Source organism: Eufriesea mexicana, unplaced genomic scaffold (genome assembly GCF_001483705.2).
Source record: "Eufriesea mexicana isolate 0111107269 unplaced genomic scaffold, ASM148370v2 scaffold2119, whole genome shotgun sequence".
NCBI classification, from domain to species: domain Eukaryota; kingdom Metazoa; phylum Arthropoda; class Insecta; order Hymenoptera; family Apidae; genus Eufriesea; species Eufriesea mexicana.
The window spans coordinates 1,392,595-1,410,474 of record NW_016910196.1 but is presented as its reverse complement, the minus strand read 5'-3'; the positions used below and the strand labels follow the sequence as shown (position 1 = coordinate 1,410,474).

General features: G+C 30.4%; 2 protein-coding genes across 2 annotated transcripts in view; both read left to right on the top strand.

Annotated features, from left to right (window-relative positions):
* The first annotated feature begins 287 nt into the window (after nt 1-287).
* On the top strand, nt 288-5,779 carry LOC108549641 (angiotensin-converting enzyme). The gene is made up of 13 exons (XM_017903130.1): nt 288-731; nt 2,573-2,767; nt 2,847-3,005; nt 3,079-3,160; nt 3,231-3,371; nt 3,450-3,632; nt 3,714-3,808; nt 3,887-4,035; nt 4,115-4,242; nt 4,317-4,563; nt 4,645-4,734; nt 4,819-4,926; nt 5,003-5,779. Exons 2-13 carry the CDS (start codon nt 2,582-2,584, stop codon nt 5,649-5,651), a joined length of 2,217 nt encoding a protein of 738 aa, XP_017758619.1. The 5' UTR covers nt 288-731; nt 2,573-2,581; the 3' UTR covers nt 5,652-5,779.
* Nucleotides 5,780-12,497: 6,718 nt separating this feature from the next.
* Nucleotides 12,498-17,880, top strand: part of LOC108549650 (uncharacterized) — a 10,141-nt gene continuing 4,758 nt past the window's right edge. The window contains exons 1-7 of the mRNA XM_017903144.1: nt 12,498-12,841; nt 15,879-16,029; nt 16,113-16,326; nt 16,658-16,753; nt 17,076-17,313; nt 17,423-17,721; nt 17,798-17,878. Coding sequence (XP_017758633.1) covers nt 12,661-12,841; nt 15,879-16,029; nt 16,113-16,326; nt 16,658-16,753; nt 17,076-17,313; nt 17,423-17,721; nt 17,798-17,878 — 1,260 coding nt within the window. The 5' untranslated portion in view covers nt 12,498-12,660. The remainder of the gene's footprint in view (nt 12,842-15,878; nt 16,030-16,112; nt 16,327-16,657; nt 16,754-17,075; nt 17,314-17,422; nt 17,722-17,797; nt 17,879-17,880) is intronic.

Sequence of the window (17,880 nt, the reverse complement as noted above, 5' to 3'; positions counted from 1 at the left end):
CGGTATTTCAGAATACGTGACGCTTGATTCCGTAAGATCTTAAATTTCTACTGTCCTTAGTGAGTGATAGTGCATTAGATAGTAGATCCATAGATAGGATTCGTCTGATACATCTGTTCTATCTTATATACTCTTTTGTCTGTGGTGAAATGAAAAGTGACCCTAGTTAATATAGATTTCTACATTAACGACAAGCATTCTCATTTATCTACACAAGTTACTTCTATTCGACAGAGATCAAAAAATCGTAAAGTGCACTATCTTTATGAAGCTACATTCTCGGTGACTGTATGTCACGTCACACGCTACAATATGCACTGCCACCGAGGCGAGTGGCATGATGTAAAAGAATTAGGATCGTGCGAACTTTGTACAAATAGTCATCCAGTGTACGCGCAATACGTTGTGCATCATTTCTAGTGAGATAAAAGTCAGATAGTGACATTATTAATGTACATCTGTGGAATCACATTTGATTTATTTCAGTTTGCATTTTCTGCAATAAACTTTAACCCCTCGTAGTTAGAATTCTAGTTTCTCGAATAGTAGAAAAGTTCCAACAAGAAGGACGCGAATCACCTCTCTGCGTGTGTACCTTCACTCTTTTTTCCTGCTTATTGAACTCGCTGTACCGTGCAGTCGATCTTTATTCGTTGTGCGTATCGAAGGTGCTGATCAGAAACAGAATCAGAAACGTGAACGTCGAGCGAAGTAACGCTCGGCTAGCAAAGGTGAGCAAAATCAAGAAATTAAACTAAATTTGTTTTGTTGTCACTGATCCAAGTATTCTTCTATTCATTTATTTTTAATATTTTTTTGTTAGGTTTAATAATAATTTAACTTTTAACATTTATTTTAGTATTAACTGTAACTAGAAAAAACCTCTAACTTTAATCTGAATTTAGAATTTTGTACTAATTTATTATTAATAACAATGTCTATTGAAAATACTTGATTTTTGAATATTGATTAAACAAATTTCATAGAAGGAAGTCAAACAAAAATTTGCTCTTCTCCATTCAATACAATTAAATCGACATATGAATTAATATTACCACTATCTTTATGAGACAATTTGTGATACTTCAAATTATTATTCAATTCCAAGAAGGATCTCATAATTCGAATTTCGCGGTATTTTATGTTTGAATTCCATTATTACAATATTTAATGTTTATCAAAATAAATACACGTTGCATTTACGCTGTTATCGAAATCATGTAATGTTAACATCAATATGCGAATGCCCTAAATCCGCGATGAAGTATGTAGCCAACATACTACTAGATCGCTTATTGCAGTTGTACACAGCTATTTTTGCACGCACACGGCAACTTGTAAATCCGTTTAATTTTGGTACGCGGATACGTGTTTATGAGCCTGAAATTAACGATAGCATTGAAAACTACGACGTACATACTATAGTAAAAATATATGTATAGTTTTTATAGAAACTGGACTTTGGCAGATAATTATTTCGAAAACAATATATATAGTTACATTTAAAAAATTATTTTTCTTGTAATATTACCATTGAAAATAATTATCGAATTTTGAATAACGCTAAATGGAAATAAATATAAGGTAAAAATGACAAAAAATATAAGTAATAAAAAACAATATAATAAACTAGCAGTAGCTATATATATATATATAATTAACAATAACTGGATTAATTTTTGATCACCTGTTAATTAACTGATAGTGCGTTAGTTCTCATTATTTTCACTAGACTTCTCTATCGATAATGCAAAATAACGTCTATGCACGAAAGAAAACGGATTGGCTGTTGGTAGGGTTAATATGTCAACAAACCCCATAACCGCCTTGATGGTCATGATTATTTGCTCAGACAGAGTATCAAATTGAAAGCAATTAAATATACGAATGTGGTGTGACTATGGGCAATCAACAATTGGTCGATTCACGATTACGATCGTTAAGTTATGCCGATTTACATGCATAATAACATCGCTATTGAATTTTTTTCGCTGTAACATCCTTCGTAGAAACGCAGCGACAAGTTACATGTAGATGTATAGGAAGGTCAAATATGATAGTGTTATAAATCATCAAATACATTATTAAACAAGCATGAAATTGATACATAGAAATGAGATATAGGAAAGGCAGGCATATTTACAATTAGTGAGGTTTGCTAACGTGATTTAAATATTGTTAAGTTTTAATGTTTCTGATATTTCAATAATGTAATAGTACTTGATATGATATACAATGAGTGGAATGTGAGTATCGTAGAAAATTTCGTAGAAATCCCGGATTTCGTAGAAATGAATGACGGTGATGAAATGACTCAGATAGGAATAATTATTTTCTCAAAATACATTAATCTTTTACACTTCGTAGTCTCCGCTACGAAGCACTCGGCTATAAGCAAAGAACAAAGTGTTAATAATAAGAAGCTAAATGAAAATCTCTAATAAAATTAGCGCAAGAAATTAAATAAACTTTTACAACTTTAAGATTTAGATTTTTTCAACACCTTTTGTCATGACATAATAAATGTTCTATTTATTTCTTACGGATGATAATGTCTTTTTTGTTTTCTTAGTGCAAAGGGATGCCATTAAAATGGGTTTGCATAATACTTAATCTGATAGTTTGCGTGATCGCAACAGAGAACGATAAAAATATTAGAGCTTTCGTAAAGTTAACCGAATTCGACTATGAGGATGCTTGTTTAGATACGGCCAAAGCGGAATGGGCATTCATTAATTCGCCATCGAATGAAACATTATCAGTATGGGTAAGTTTTACAAGTTATAAATACAATCCTTAACTTTTAAAATATGCAAAAATTTATAAATATACTCGTTTTCTTATAGGAAGAAAAATTAATTTCTTATGCTGTTTTCAAAAATTTGCAAAGAAATGAAATAGCAAATATTTCAAAAGCTAATATCAGTGATCACTCTTTGCAATATAAATATGATGTTGCTGTAAAAATAGGTGATGCCCTATTACACAATGAAGACTATAAAACAGTAAGAAAAATTATTCTCTTTTACTTTAACAAAAACATCTGTTTAAATAGACATAAAAGAAGTTTACTTCTAGCTTGTTCACTTCTCTGGGGCTGCAGAATTTCTGAGATTATCTACAGTTCATAAAGGAGCTTTGAATAATCACACAAGAAAAGGTAATATATATTTCAGTTCATTATAAAGTAACATTAAGTGAGAATTTATTAACAATATTTAAAATTTTAGATGTGGAACATATACTGTCTCATAGTAATAATATTAAAAATAAAAGTACTGTCTGGACAACATGGCATGAAGAGCAAGCTCCATTAGTTCAAAATTTTTCGATTATTCTACCACTTGCTGATAAAGCAGCCAAAGCAAATGGTTAATATTTTTTAAAAGTAACGTTTAAATTAATTTCTTATTCTCTTATTTATTAAATTATTATTATTATGATTTTAGGTGCTAAAGATATTGTAGAATATTGGGAACTCTTAAGTGGATATAGTAATGGTTATAAAGAAATTAAATATGAATGGAGTAAAATTGCTACTCTCCATAAAAAAATATTACGATTTGCAATAATCAACTTGTCTCACAAATACAACATTACAATGGATAACACAATACCAGTAGATTTACTTGGTAAGCTAAAACACTGTTGGATTATACAAATATGTCAAATAAATTACGTTTATTACTATAACTTTAATATTTTTATAAAAGGATCCTTACAAGGTAGTGACTGGATTCCTGTAGCAGTTGATGTGACACCTTATCCAGATCTTATGTTCAATATTACAAAAAATTTATGGAAGAAGGTAAAAAATGGTTTTATTTGTTCCTTCGACAATACATGACTTATACAAAAATTAACTAAATTTGTTAAATGGTTGTAGAAACTCATTGGAAAATCAATGTACAAAGTTGCTTCTACAATGAGTACACAAATATTACATCAAGTGCCACAAGCAGATTTTTGGGACAAAAGTTATTTCAACCAACAGTGTCCAGCAAAATTAATTAATTTCTGTCAAGATCTTTTGCGGTATTTTGCAATTAAATATTTTAAATTGTCTGTTTTAATTACTTAATTCAATTTAAACCTTTGAATTTTCATACTATAGAGTATCTACTTGTTTTGAGCCTACTATAAGCAATTTCCTCTCTGCTCATAAAAACGTAGGGAAGATTATGTTCAATCAATTATCTGTCGAAAACACTCCGGTACTTAATATAGCTAATCGGTATTCAGGTAAATATACAAATATTGAATATATATACAATATATTTGACTTAGTAGAAATAATATTCAAATGTTATTTATAGCTCTAGAAGAAGGCGTGTCAGAACTATTCGGTATTTTAGCTGCGAGTCCCGCTTGGTTAAATTACACCCACATCATAGATAATTCTACCGATAATGATCAACGCTTAATTGTATCTCTTATGATTACCGCATTGAATACACTTCCACGCATTGCTTATTACATGTCTGTAGATATGTGGAGAATTAATGCTATTGAAAAAAAAATAACAAATTCAGAAGATTTAATATCATCTTGGTGGAAATATAGGTACTAATCTTTTGAAAGCCTAAATTTAAATTAAATATATTTCGATACTTTTTCTTAAGGTAAATTATAAAAACATTTTAGAGAGGAATATGAAGGACTCAGCTCTAATGAGGCTAAACTGCCTACGTTCTTAAATGATGATCATATAACAAGTAATAAGCCATATTTGCCGTAAGTAATAATAAAACTATCGAGATTATAATACACGTAAATATATCAGTATTCATAATATTATTGAATATTGTATTTTTTCAGAAAACTAGTTGGTACAATATTAGCTTTTCAGTTGTATGAATATCTGATGGAATCCACGGAAGTTAGATATGATTCAATCATAAGGAATCAAATAAGTTTAGAGTTTTTGTGGGTACTATTTATAAATAAGAATTTTGTAATAGTTTTATGAGAATAGAATTAATTATAACTGTCTTTGTAACAGGAGAGTAATCCAACGAGGAAGTGCCGATAATTGGATGAAAATACTCAATAAATATTTAGAAATAGATCAAATTTCATCGAGCGCATTAATGTCGTTTTTCTCGCCACTGGAAGATTTTATTGATGACCTGGAAGAAGATTTTCAATACAAAGCAGTTACTGCCAAAGAGTCAGAATTAGAGGAATTAGAAAAGAAGATCATTGCAGAAATAAATACTCCAACTACTACTACTACAACTACTACTACTTCTACTACTACTATTCCAACCACCACTACGCCTAAAAGTGTGGTCTCAAAACCAAATCTGACAAATACTACATCTCGGAGCAAACAAAATGACGGAAGAAGTATTATAAATACTGTGACTAATTCTAATAAAAATTTAGAATCTAAATCATCTATACATATACCAGAAGGAAAGCTAGAAAACCGTAATATATTACAGGCAACAGTGACAACTGAAGTTCCTTTTGATATATCACTACTTGATAGCGTAGATACAACAGAAGATAAGAAACCAAAGATTAGTACTAGTAAGGCAGTTTGGGCTGTGGGCGCAGTGTTGATAGCAACAATAATTATCTGTATAATAGCGATCTTCGGAAGACAAAGATGTCGTAAAGCACCAAAAAATAGACGATATGTTTAATGCTATCCCTTTGGATTAAACAAATTTATATACCACATATATTTATTCTTGCATTTAGTTTGTAATATTTGCCCAAGTAAGTTATTATTATCGAGTGTTTTATCTAGAAAGACATTTATTAATTCGCAATATCTAACATTATACATTCCTTGGTATATTGCAAAAGTATAGAGGCTACTCTCAGAAATATAGTTTCTGTGAATACTAGTCTTTTTATACAGTGGCGCAATATACTTAAAAAAGGATGGATTAAGAGGAAAATTAGAGCTTGATGAAAATAAAAATCATAAGTATTAATGTACGAATATTATGTTCAATTGTATTTTCTAAGTTGAAATTATTTAATTTTCGTTACAGTATGTATGTACAAATGTCGTTACAGTATGTGTAATGTATGTACAACATTGTCATTTTTGTAGAGCACAAATTTTAGTCTTAAAAATAGTAAAGAAATGTCGTAACATGCATACCAAGTACAATAGTTCCTCTGACATTATACCAAACTATAAAAACTGAGTTTTAAAAACTGCACAAAACAAACGTGTGTCCCTTACATTTTTTTCTTTTTTCTTTTTTTTTTTGTAGAACTTGTAGAACTTGTGTACTTCAATGGTACCTCTGTTACATTATTTTTCAGAGTAAGACTTGTACATAATCACTTATACAATTGTAGAATGAGAGAAATGTGTAACTATTATATAAGTACATAAATGTAACAATGTCAATCGTGTCACAAAACCAGAAGAACATGTAACATATTTTTCTAACATAATATTACCGATCATATCTACATACGTGTATGTAATTTATACATCACGTACTGTATTGTGGATTTATATTTTTTATAAAAGTATTTATTTTGTACCTTACAAAGTAAGATAATAAAAGTATTGTCCTGGTACAAAATTAAAATGCATCAATTATTAAATGACACCAAAAAAATAAAATTATCTAGTTTTCATAATATTGAGAACCACTGACAACTCTGGCAACTTATACATGTAGATGAAAGGACACGCGAGCATCTATAATATTTGCTTAACTAGATTACATAATACAAAAAATTCACATTTTACCACATGTTAAATTTGATTAATCCAACTCAAAGTAATACACATATAAATTTTCTAAATTTTTCAAAAAACAGAATTTTTATAAGAATTATATCAAACAAATACAGATATTATAAACACTTTCAAACAAACTATCAGAGAGTTAGAAAACAATAATACTTGCTATGTATATAAGTTATAATAAACAATGATTTTGTAGTATATTCGCTAATTATAATTATAATTATAATTCTTAGTAGATTATTTTCACTTGGTAAAGAAAATCTTAAAAGTTTCATAAAAATGGGAACTTTCCGAAGATTTGCCATCCATAAATTTAAAGAATGATCATCTTTGATTGCAATTCATTTTTATATACTTAACAATAATTCGATTCTAACAGTACACTGTAAATTCTTTCGTATATACATTATAGTATAAGAATTATTAAACATAATAAAGATTTTTTGATATTTGGATAAGTTATTGAAATATACTTATTTTAATGTTAAACAAACTTTTTTTTTAAATTTCTTATCTATAAAACATTATTTACATAAGCAAAATGCTTTTAGTAATTCATTCATTGCAATTGTTTTCGTTTGTAGCTATACTCAAATACAAGGTGCGGGTCACGCAAATAAGTAACCTTTCCGGACATAGATATCAAAGCGCGGAAAATCAATATAAGCCGAACTTGGTTTGGAATCGAGGCACGATCATACTTTTGCGTTATAAAAAATATCATAACAGCAAAACAATAACGTTCGCCATTATCTTTCAATGGTTACTCGTGTACAAGTAATTCCAGTACACAAGTTGTTCTATTTACAAATGTATCCGAAAAAATATTTATGAAAGGAAAAAACATTGTGGATCAGTCGTTCGATCATCGACGCCTGAAGAGGGTGTTTTGGACATGCGCAGGATAACCTCAAAACTTTAAGGGATGACCATACCATCGACAGTTCATTATCATTGCGCCCTTCGTATGCAGTTGAGCAGTGCTTAGGGTATTAGTGCGTAAAATTGCACGCACGCGAAGAGAAGCTAAGTACGAAACAGAATCATCCCCTTTCTTCGTAAATGACCATAAACTCAGGAGCATGCGCGTTAGAGGCTAGACAGGGGTTGTTGCAGTCAGGGAGGGGCTCTCTTCGGCAGAGTGACTCAGAATATGCATTCCGGAAAGTACATCTTCGTGATTTTTAAGAAATGACATGCGTATACGACTACCTTATAATCGTGCAGTGATATTCTCTTGGAATTCTACACGATGTCATAATTCGTAGTAGTGTTGAGTGTTACGTGGATCGACTGTCAGCTGTCCCTTCACCATGAACGTGAGTACTTCGGCCGCCTCTAATATCGACTCGTTTTCTAGCACCAAAGAATGTGGGCGTGTATTTCTCTATTCCCCGTGTATATTAACATAATCAGAAGTAGGAATGCAATGTCGTTGTCTTATAAAGGAAACAAGATCAAGAAATTCTTTTATTCGTCGTTTTATTTCATACATTTCTAAGACATAGTTGAACCTAATACGTCATTGACCTCCGTTACACATAAAATCGATGCGAAGGTTACGACTAATCGAGAAACTATCGTTTTGTACTACATTTTGTGCAAATAAATGGATCGATTCATTGTATCCGAAAAATGCCACAACGAATTAAAAAAATTTGTTGTTACAGTTTTATTTAATTGTTCTGATACTTTAATTATTTATTCGATTAATAGTATTGTCGTCAAAGTGTATATAAATAACGTGAAAAGTAATTTTCCACTGTTATTTTTATCAATTCTTCGTACGATTTTGTATTACGAAATTAGAAGTGGACGATAATGATAAATTTACAAAGCTCAAATAGTTAAAGATAATTGTACCAGAAATGATTCATCCTTTCCTTATTTAAGCACGAACTCTTATTAGGATCCAGTGACCTTGTTCCCAAAGCACTCTTTTTGTTTGCCTGCGTCGGAAAAATAGCTTAAGAATCGCTTCCAGTTACCTGTATATCATATTCTTCTGACTAATTACAATCTGACGCCTTTATTCACGTGTTAAGGTTTATATGGGTATATCATGTACCGTCAGAAAAAAGAAAGAATAGAACAAAGCCATGTGGGCTGTAGAAAGAAAAACGTGTTTTGGAATTGCAAAAGGAGAGCCTACATATCTGACAATTCTATCGTCATATTTCTTGCCTAATCAATTTTTAATCAAAGTATTATATCAGATAGTTTGTCATCGATATAGTGTCTTTTATCACCACCTAAATGATAAAAATTAATAACATGAAAATAATAAAAATAATACCATTAAACTCTAGAAAATTATAATACTAAATTATAATAAGCCGAACGAACTTCGTAAATGTTTTACGATATATCTTTTATCTTATTGAGATAAATTGATAATATTATTATAATATGCAATTTGATATCGATCAAATTAAATTATTTCTCAGTAATAGTTATACAGAGAAATAAGTATTATCCTTTTAATAATATTTATCTTCGCTCTCGAGTTAAGAAGAAGGAATGCATCGTAATATTGCGAAGGTATTGCTTCGTTGCATTTGTGAAGGTTCAAAAATAACGTGTTATTTTATAACTTGCTACTTATGAAACAACTTATGAACGCGAATTTCTTGTCGCGAGAAATCAAAGCAAGTGGTATTGCAAAGTAGAAGAAATGAACACTTTAAAAAATGATTTGTCGTGGTTATTTCTATTGTTAACATGCCAAGATATTTTAAATATCAAGGGTGATATTGAATTTTACGAAAACTCAGTGAACTCTAAATGTCATTATATTTCAATATGGAAAAGTTTCTATCGTGGTAATACGATATGGTAAAAAAATGCAGCTGCGTCTTTTCTTAGCATGATAAATATTGGCTAAACTCCGAGATGTAGGATTTATAATGTGATCATATTTTTCAGGCCTTGGCGACAGGTATTGTCTGCGGCAACGGAGAACGCGTTGGTGAGTTCAGTTAGCACATATATCTATCCGTAATTTATACTTCCATCGACCCACTTGAAATATAGATCAATTTTTAAAAGTCAAAATACGTCACATTTAATATATATTTTTGTAATATTTAATTCTTCCAGTTATAATACCTCTTACTTCGTTTTAACTTTTATTTGTACACCTTGTTGGATCATACGACAAATCATACGACAAATTGAGGATAGCAAGACCTGAAAATTTTTTTTCCATTAATACATAAAAGATGATGATTTTTTTATATGTATACTAATTCAGATAGTAAGTATACGATTTTTCATCAGAACATATATTATACCTTTATGATAAATCGTACATATTTAATTTTCCATTATTCTTTTCTATATGTCCTCTAAATTTACATGATTTTATAGCTTGTTTAAAAATAAAAGCTATTTTTAACGTTTAACATGAGAACCGATTTGTTGCAAAGAAATCTGAACGATGGCTCGAATTTAAATTGTAATTTTCAAACACTCGTTACGTTTTTTTCAGTTTGTAAATAAAGAAAAAAATAAATTTTGGATTATATTTACAATATAGAAGAGTAAATCCTTGATCCGAGCTATACATATGTGCATATATCAAAGGTTATGTCGACGTCTTCCTATTAACTCAATCTAACCTCTCTTTGCAAACTTATCGATGAAAATCAATTCAAGACGAAATCGGCCCACGTTTGTTACGAATTCTAATATCAAACACCGCGTATGCATTCAATGAGCCGGTAGTGGAGAGCTGCTCTCTATTCTGGCCGAGGCAGAGCGGGTATTTATTAATAGAGATTAAACTCCGCGTCGTGTCGTGCCGTGTGCAAACGCTCTCCCGCGCAGGACACACGCTGTTAGGGCAGTCTGACTCAGACAACGGTCTAGAATCTGATTCTGCCAAAATAATCTTGGAAAAATTGTTACCTATCGATCAATTCGTGTCCGTGATCTCTGACCGAATTAAAGCTGTCTATTTTAACCGTTATCGGAAAACAAGTAAACGTGTTGTGTCCATTGTTGCTTCATAAGCAGCCGTGTTGGAAAAATCCGCGTGTATAATCGTATATTCGGTGATTTACGAGTGGACGAACTATTTCTAAAATGATGATTTCATGAGCAAATGCGTGAACATCTAGTGCATCGATGACATTTTTATACTTGCGTGTTTCTTGTGTAATACGTTCGTGAAAAGCCTCTTTTACAGAGACTACAGGTTCGCCCTCTTTTGCTCGACCAATGCTATTACACAGAGTGTGCGATTTGCGGAAAATGTTCGTTATAGTTTTGAATGTTACTTAGTATTCGAGTGATATGCCATTTAGATTCATTTACTACAAGAGAAAATTAATTTTGATTTAGTAATATGTTATTTCCATCTACTTTACTGTAGAAATTCGTAATATAATGATGAGTTAATCGAGCGCGCACTTACTGTAATGAAGTACGTTTAGCGTGTATTTCTATAAAACTGGCTAAAGATTAATCGTTTGATACTAGCAATACGTGATAGACTATCAGTGCATAAACAAGTTGTGTGCACTTTACTTTCTCCGATTGCATAGCTGCTTGTGTTTATTCTTATAATAGTATTTATTGATATTTAATTATAGCAACTGATATCGTAATAACATAAACTCGTATTGATACAATATAATTTTTAAATAAGTACGATTTAAATTTAAAGTTCTTATTAAATGTGGATTGAAGATAATTTAAATTTATCAATTATACATAATTGAAGAAATTCTTTTTAGTAATTTAGAAAAATGAGTTACGTATTATAATGAATGATTTCTTTAAATCAATTACTTTAATAACACACACATTGTTAATGCAATCATCAATCAGTATGATTCAACGTGTCAGTAATTTTTATCTTCTGCTCGTATTTCAAAGCATTAATCGGTCCGACGAACCCTCGTTATCTTAACGTTCGATTAACTCGAAACAATTGCTTCGCCACTTGTTGCAATTTAGGCAGTTGAACGCGTCTACTGACGTAACGACTATTATTACTATTGTCGACTACAATATTAGACTAATGCCAAAACTGCGTTTTGCAATTCACTGTTATTTTCCGTATTTTTTATTTATCTATACCTCTTGAATTTGATATGATTCGCGTGAAATCCATGAATCATCTTGATGAATGTTTTTTCATGCCTGCCAAAGAAATTTCAAAGATTAAAAATTTAACCTAAACTATTTGAGATGCCATATTATTTCTTTATATAAAAATCGAAAATTGACGAATATAATTAAACTATAATGCATAATACATAAACTAAAAATACATAAATCTCTCCTACTGTAACTTCTCTTTTATTGTACTAGAGGTTAGTCCATCCATTCCGTATTTTCGGGACTTGGTTTCTTAAAGACTTGTGCAGTTGCACACTTTCTGCGCATAGACGTCACTTTTTGCTGTCAGTAAAAATGGAAACGTGGGTTCAAGTGCGACGATATGCGTGTTCATTGTTCGCGATGTAAACGGTGAGACGAAGTGGTCTGCTATAAACAAAGGCATCTTTGAAAGGTGTCATCGGCTCGCATACAGACGAGTAAATCAACTCTGTTTTACCGGTATTTCGTTCTTCAAAGTGCAAACATCTTCTATATACGAGAGTGTCGGAGAACCGTGGAATGTCGCGGGAACTATTCCCATTTGTGATGTAACTTTGATAATAAAGTGATAAATATATGTACACTGTGTATGGTGAAATGATGAAAAGTGAACATTTTAAAACGATGAACAAAAAAGCTTCGTTATTCTTGTGTTTACACGATCGATAAATTTAGTATTGTTCATTTGTTCTATATTAATCTGTGTAATTTAATTGAGTTTCTTACGTGAATATTCGTTAAACATTTTGACTGGTTATCCAGTGAGGGAACGTTACTACTATGTTGTAACGTGATAGGATAATAAAAACGCTGAATATTAACAAATGATGATAGTGCTTTTGTTGTGCATCATCATGAAAATAGCAGAGTTTTCTGTGGGTCGTATAAGCCCACCATTCCAAACGCCTGCACGACCGCCACATCTCTACTATGGCAAATGCAAGAGGCGAGATCGAAAGTATTACCGACGATCCGATGAAAAGTGCAATTGTCTACTGTATAATCGTAAGGAGATAAAAAATGAATATGCTTTGTATATAACATATTTTATATTTAAATATTTAAATTCAAACACACTGATAACAATGATAGTTATTTTTAACATATGAAAATTATAGATAGGGCTTATCAATGAAAGAAATAACTTACTAGATAAGAGGGCAGTCTAGTGATTAAAAAGTCGTGGGTTTTCAAGTTAGAAACATTTTAGTAATTTTTTTTATAGAAAATCCATATAGAGACTTTTGATATTTTTCTTTCTTCTGTTTTATATTATTTTACAATCGCTTTTAGCCAGATTAATTACTGTTAAAGAAGAATTTTGTATATTATTTCCTTTAAGGTAACACATTAACAATTACTAATACACGTTATGTTAAAGATAATGCAGTAATAATATTTATTCAAATACGCAGCCTTAAAGGATTGTATTTGTACGTGAGATGATTTAAATATGTCTAATACAAATACTACTAAAAAGTTTAATGTTTCATAATTTAAAACTCTCCCACGATTTTATACGTAAAAAATGATGCTATGCCCTACTATTTGGGTAACATATTCTGTGTAGGAGTGTTTTACATCTGTGCACCGGAGGAAGAATGATTGTATGACATCTGCTAAAACGTTTAAGTACACGGAAACATGATCATATAATGATCCAGGATGTACTTTCATGCAATAATTCCAATTAATTTAGGATCATTAAAGATTTTTAAAAAGATAAAAAATTAAATATTATCTTTAAGAACAGAAGTAGAAAAAAATAAATCTTTTCAAATAATGCTATGGATATAATAATAAAAAATAAAATAGTATGAAAAAATAATTTGTATTAATTATAGTATGCCTGTTAGATTTATTTAATCGTCAAAAAACTGCAAGTGTAACAATAGGTTAAGCAAAATGAATCGATTTTTTTCTTTTCTTTTTCTTTCTTTTTTTTTCTTTTTTCTTTCTTTTTGACAGTACGATCCTGAGATTTTATTTCATTAGTTCACGTAAAATTTTCATCGGATCGCAAAATTTGGCTCTTGAATTTCTTCTACCACTTCCCTCGCTTCTTCTGTGGCTTGCTAAAATTATCCGATGCCCTCGACACTGGCAAACGAAGTGCTGTGAAGGATTTTTTTTCGGACAAGCCAATCATAACTAGTATTAATATCAAAATCATCAGAAGTATCCACTAGCTTTCGTCAAATTAACTGCATTTAACTTTCCTGAACTTAATGATATTTGGATTACACCTTGACATGAAATTAATTAAAGATTCATGAAATACTTAACGATGCCAATTTTCTATATTGCTAAAATATTTTAGTTTGGTCTTTATGACATTAACAATGAAAAAGGTTATTTAAAGGCAAATAAAATATGTTTTTTTAAAGAAAATATATACAATGTTTAAAAATGCTATTATTTAGTTTGGGTATCAATATAAAAGTTCTATAAGAGAATTCAGAAAATAAAATATTTTATTCAAATCTGAATGTTTCGACATAAAAAAGGAATGTAGTAAAAGAAATCTAGTATATCGTATCGTAACCTTAATTCAAGCGTGTTGTATCCGATTTCCTTTTGCCCACCCTTTACGCTGGATTGGTAATGCTCATGCGCCGCATGAGCAATCGTACTCCATAGGCGCAGTTAAAATGAATTCCTAACTATGAGTGACGGGTGGGTTGTTGCCATATGGTCGTGAGCATGAGTGTTTTCGGATAACATTTATCGAATGTAAATATTTTCCGTAGAACAAAAAATCCAAACGACCGTGGCGATGCGATGGAAAAGAATTATTCGAGGTACGACTTGTACTCGTATTCAAAACAATCTTTTTTCTTCATTATAACACATTTTATTCTTTGTGATAGAATAAATAAAAAATCATTGAAAACATGTACAATAGTCCATTAAGTTATTTCCGTGCATCGTTAATTATGAATGTCAGTTAACCATAAATAACCATATCACTACATGTCACTAATTTCTAATATTTATAAAGTTATCTATCGTATCGTCTGCATATATTTAAAACTAAATTTAAAAATAAATCTAACGAAGTCATACAAAATATTTCATTATATGTTATACACTACTTAATGTTCTTAATCACTTTTATTATATTTCGTGGCAAGATATCGACTTATATTGACAACCATTTTATACATATAAACTATGTTTTTTCCATTTACATTTAATTAAATGTCTCTTATCTGATGACTAATTTTCTTTGTGTCTATAATTTTGGAACAAATTGTTTATTAAGTTTCCACGTCATACATTTATTTTCCATAATATTGATTCTTCACACTAAAATTAATATGTTCCAATCGATTAATTATTTATTACGTGATAACTAACCTTAAAACACGCCCTCTTAGCTGTCGTGATGACGCGCAGCCTTGATCATTCTTGATACGGAACATGGACGCACTTGATCAAATGCGTCCGCCATAACCTCAGCCTGACGTCATTGGCTGACACTTATTTCTTATCGTGAATATTCCGTGGTGCACGAAGATGAAGAAACACCTAATATGTTTATCAGTGCATCATTGGTAATTTTATCGAAACTGTCTACGTAATTATTTGTTTGTGGTGCTTCAGAAATGTGATTCATTATCATCAACGTGATACTGCTATTATGTGCGTGTTACATCGATAAAGAATAGTTATCGCGTACTATTATTTTTCTTTTACTAATGTGATCATTTTGAGATGACATGGTATTCTTTGTGTCTTTCCACATGATTTGGGCAACATGCGGAGCATGATGTAAAGGCTTGACACATGCTGATCTATCATGAGCTGTAATCAAAACATAAACAGTGTAAATACGTCCAATTATGATCAAATCACATAATTTTAATGGTAGAAATCGTTACATTATGCGTGGTTTGCAATTCTGTATTGACAGAAAAAAAGAAACATGTTTAACAAACCTCAAAAGCATTTTATCTATGCAAGATATGGTCTGTTTTTCATGATTTTTTAAAATTATGTATAATTTGATGTTTGCTTATTAATATCACATGTGTCTCAGGTGCAGGCAAAGGGGCTGCAGTGATGGAAGATCCACAAACACCTGGATCTGATTGCAATTCCAATCCTGCAACAGATTCTATCCAACATGACTTAATTAGTTCTGAGTTTGTACAGGATAATGTTGAATATCAATGGTTTATTGATTATGGGTAAGTTTTTATTAAGTTATAATATATTTATTTTTTAATTATTTCTTGTAAACATACAAATTTATCCTTGTATAAAATGCTAGTTACAAAGATGGAGGGCTTCATGTTCATCCAAGTGTATTATCCTCACTTTCTGCTTCATATTCTCGGGAAGATTTGGGCTATTATGATGATCTTGCCCGTAACCTGGATGCTAATTTGGCAGAAATTGATATGGAAAGTTTTCGTACAGCAGATATTCATACTCTGCTTACAGCATTACCTGTCATGTGTACAGATCCAGTTCAGCATTCAGAGGTAAATAAAATTTATTAATATATATATATATTTTTCTAATTTTATATTTTATTGTTTATGTTACGTATAAGTTATATAATCTAATTATCAGAAACAATTATTTTCATTGTGGATAGTTTGCAAGCAAATATATTTTATAAATCTTCTGGGATTAAAAGAATTAATATTTTACATAAATTTAGATATCTTTTTGTAAATATTATGCTTTAGTTCATAAATACTCATTAAGTCTTGTTTTTGGTTATGACATTTTAAGATATTTCATGTTTCCTCATTGTTATCTGAATATAACATTCTAAAAGCATGATCTGTATCTTCGTTATCATGGCAGTTTAACTATCAAAGGGAACGATATGCTAGTATATCTGGATCAGTTATGGAAAAACTTGAGATTGGTTCATCTATTAGCCCTCATACCAGCAGCCAGGTATGATAATGGCTGAAAATACTGGATTCTTTTTACTGATATTTCTTTAATAATGGAAATAATATGAAAACAATTATATTGACATGAGTTTTGCTTAATATGAAAATAAAACTTGATTTGCTTGCAATTCCTCTGCATGATTAACAAAAAAAAATAATTACAAACTGATTTGATTATGTAACAATTATAGAAGACATTAAAATTAATAAAATAAATTGTCATTATAAAATGCATGGAAATGTTAACTGTATTAATTTTGCAAAATGCATGAGAAATTATTTAGCAATGTATAGAATCTGTAATAACATATTTTGTATTAAAGGGAGAAGATTCAGCCTGTTCAACAACAGATACAATTTCTATATGTAAGTCGTCATTGCTTTTCTCACCTCTGAAAGAGACACCCATACTACCACCAGGGGGTAGTTATAGCGTCGACTCTCTAGACTGCGAAGATATGTTGCTAACATGCCAAACAAATAATAAAGATAACTATACTATTGCTTTTGAGGGTAGTATTACAATGTATTCAGATGGTTCTCAAGATTTTGAAAATCAAGGTATGAAAGTAAACAATTTTAAATATTTATAAATAACAGACAAATATAATTTCATTAATTTTTTCATTTATTTTTTTATTTTCTCGCCCCTTCTCCTCCCCTCACACAGAAAAACAAAAAACTTATGAAGCGGTAGAACCATATTATAATAGAAATGCGGACTTAAAAAATGTATTAGACCTATCAATGGCATGTTCTGATTCTAAAATATATACTACATGGAGTAATTTGAAACATTCTTCTGTGAATAAAATTATAACTCGTCATCCATCGGGCAATAATAACACAATACCAGAATTTTCACATGGTGTGGAAAATATTATATCTGTAACAAATAAGAGAAGTCACAGTTTACCTGATCTCACTCAAGCTACACAATTACATCTCAATATGCCTCTCAATTTTTCTGTAAGTTATAAATATATATTTTATATAAACTTCAGAAAAAATATTTTTATAAAGTGTTTTAAATATTTTTAAATAGGTTGATTCTGCAGAATCAAATAATCATGTACAACATTTACACAGTTCTGGATCTGTAATGAGTCGATCTATAAATGAAGAATG

Bases quoted from the DNA above. Each gene is read 5' to 3' on its own strand.
- LOC108549641 (XM_017903130.1), top strand. From the start codon at position 2,582: ATGCCATTAAAATGGGTTTGCATAATACTTAATCTGATAGTTTGCGTG. The intron at 4,243-4,316 runs GTAAATATACAA...TGTTATTTATAG, and splicing joins TATAGCTAATCGGTATTCAG to CTCTAGAAGAAGGCGTGTCA. The intron at 4,735-4,818 runs GTAAGTAATAAT...GTATTTTTTCAG, and splicing joins AGTAATAAGCCATATTTGCC to AAAACTAGTTGGTACAATAT.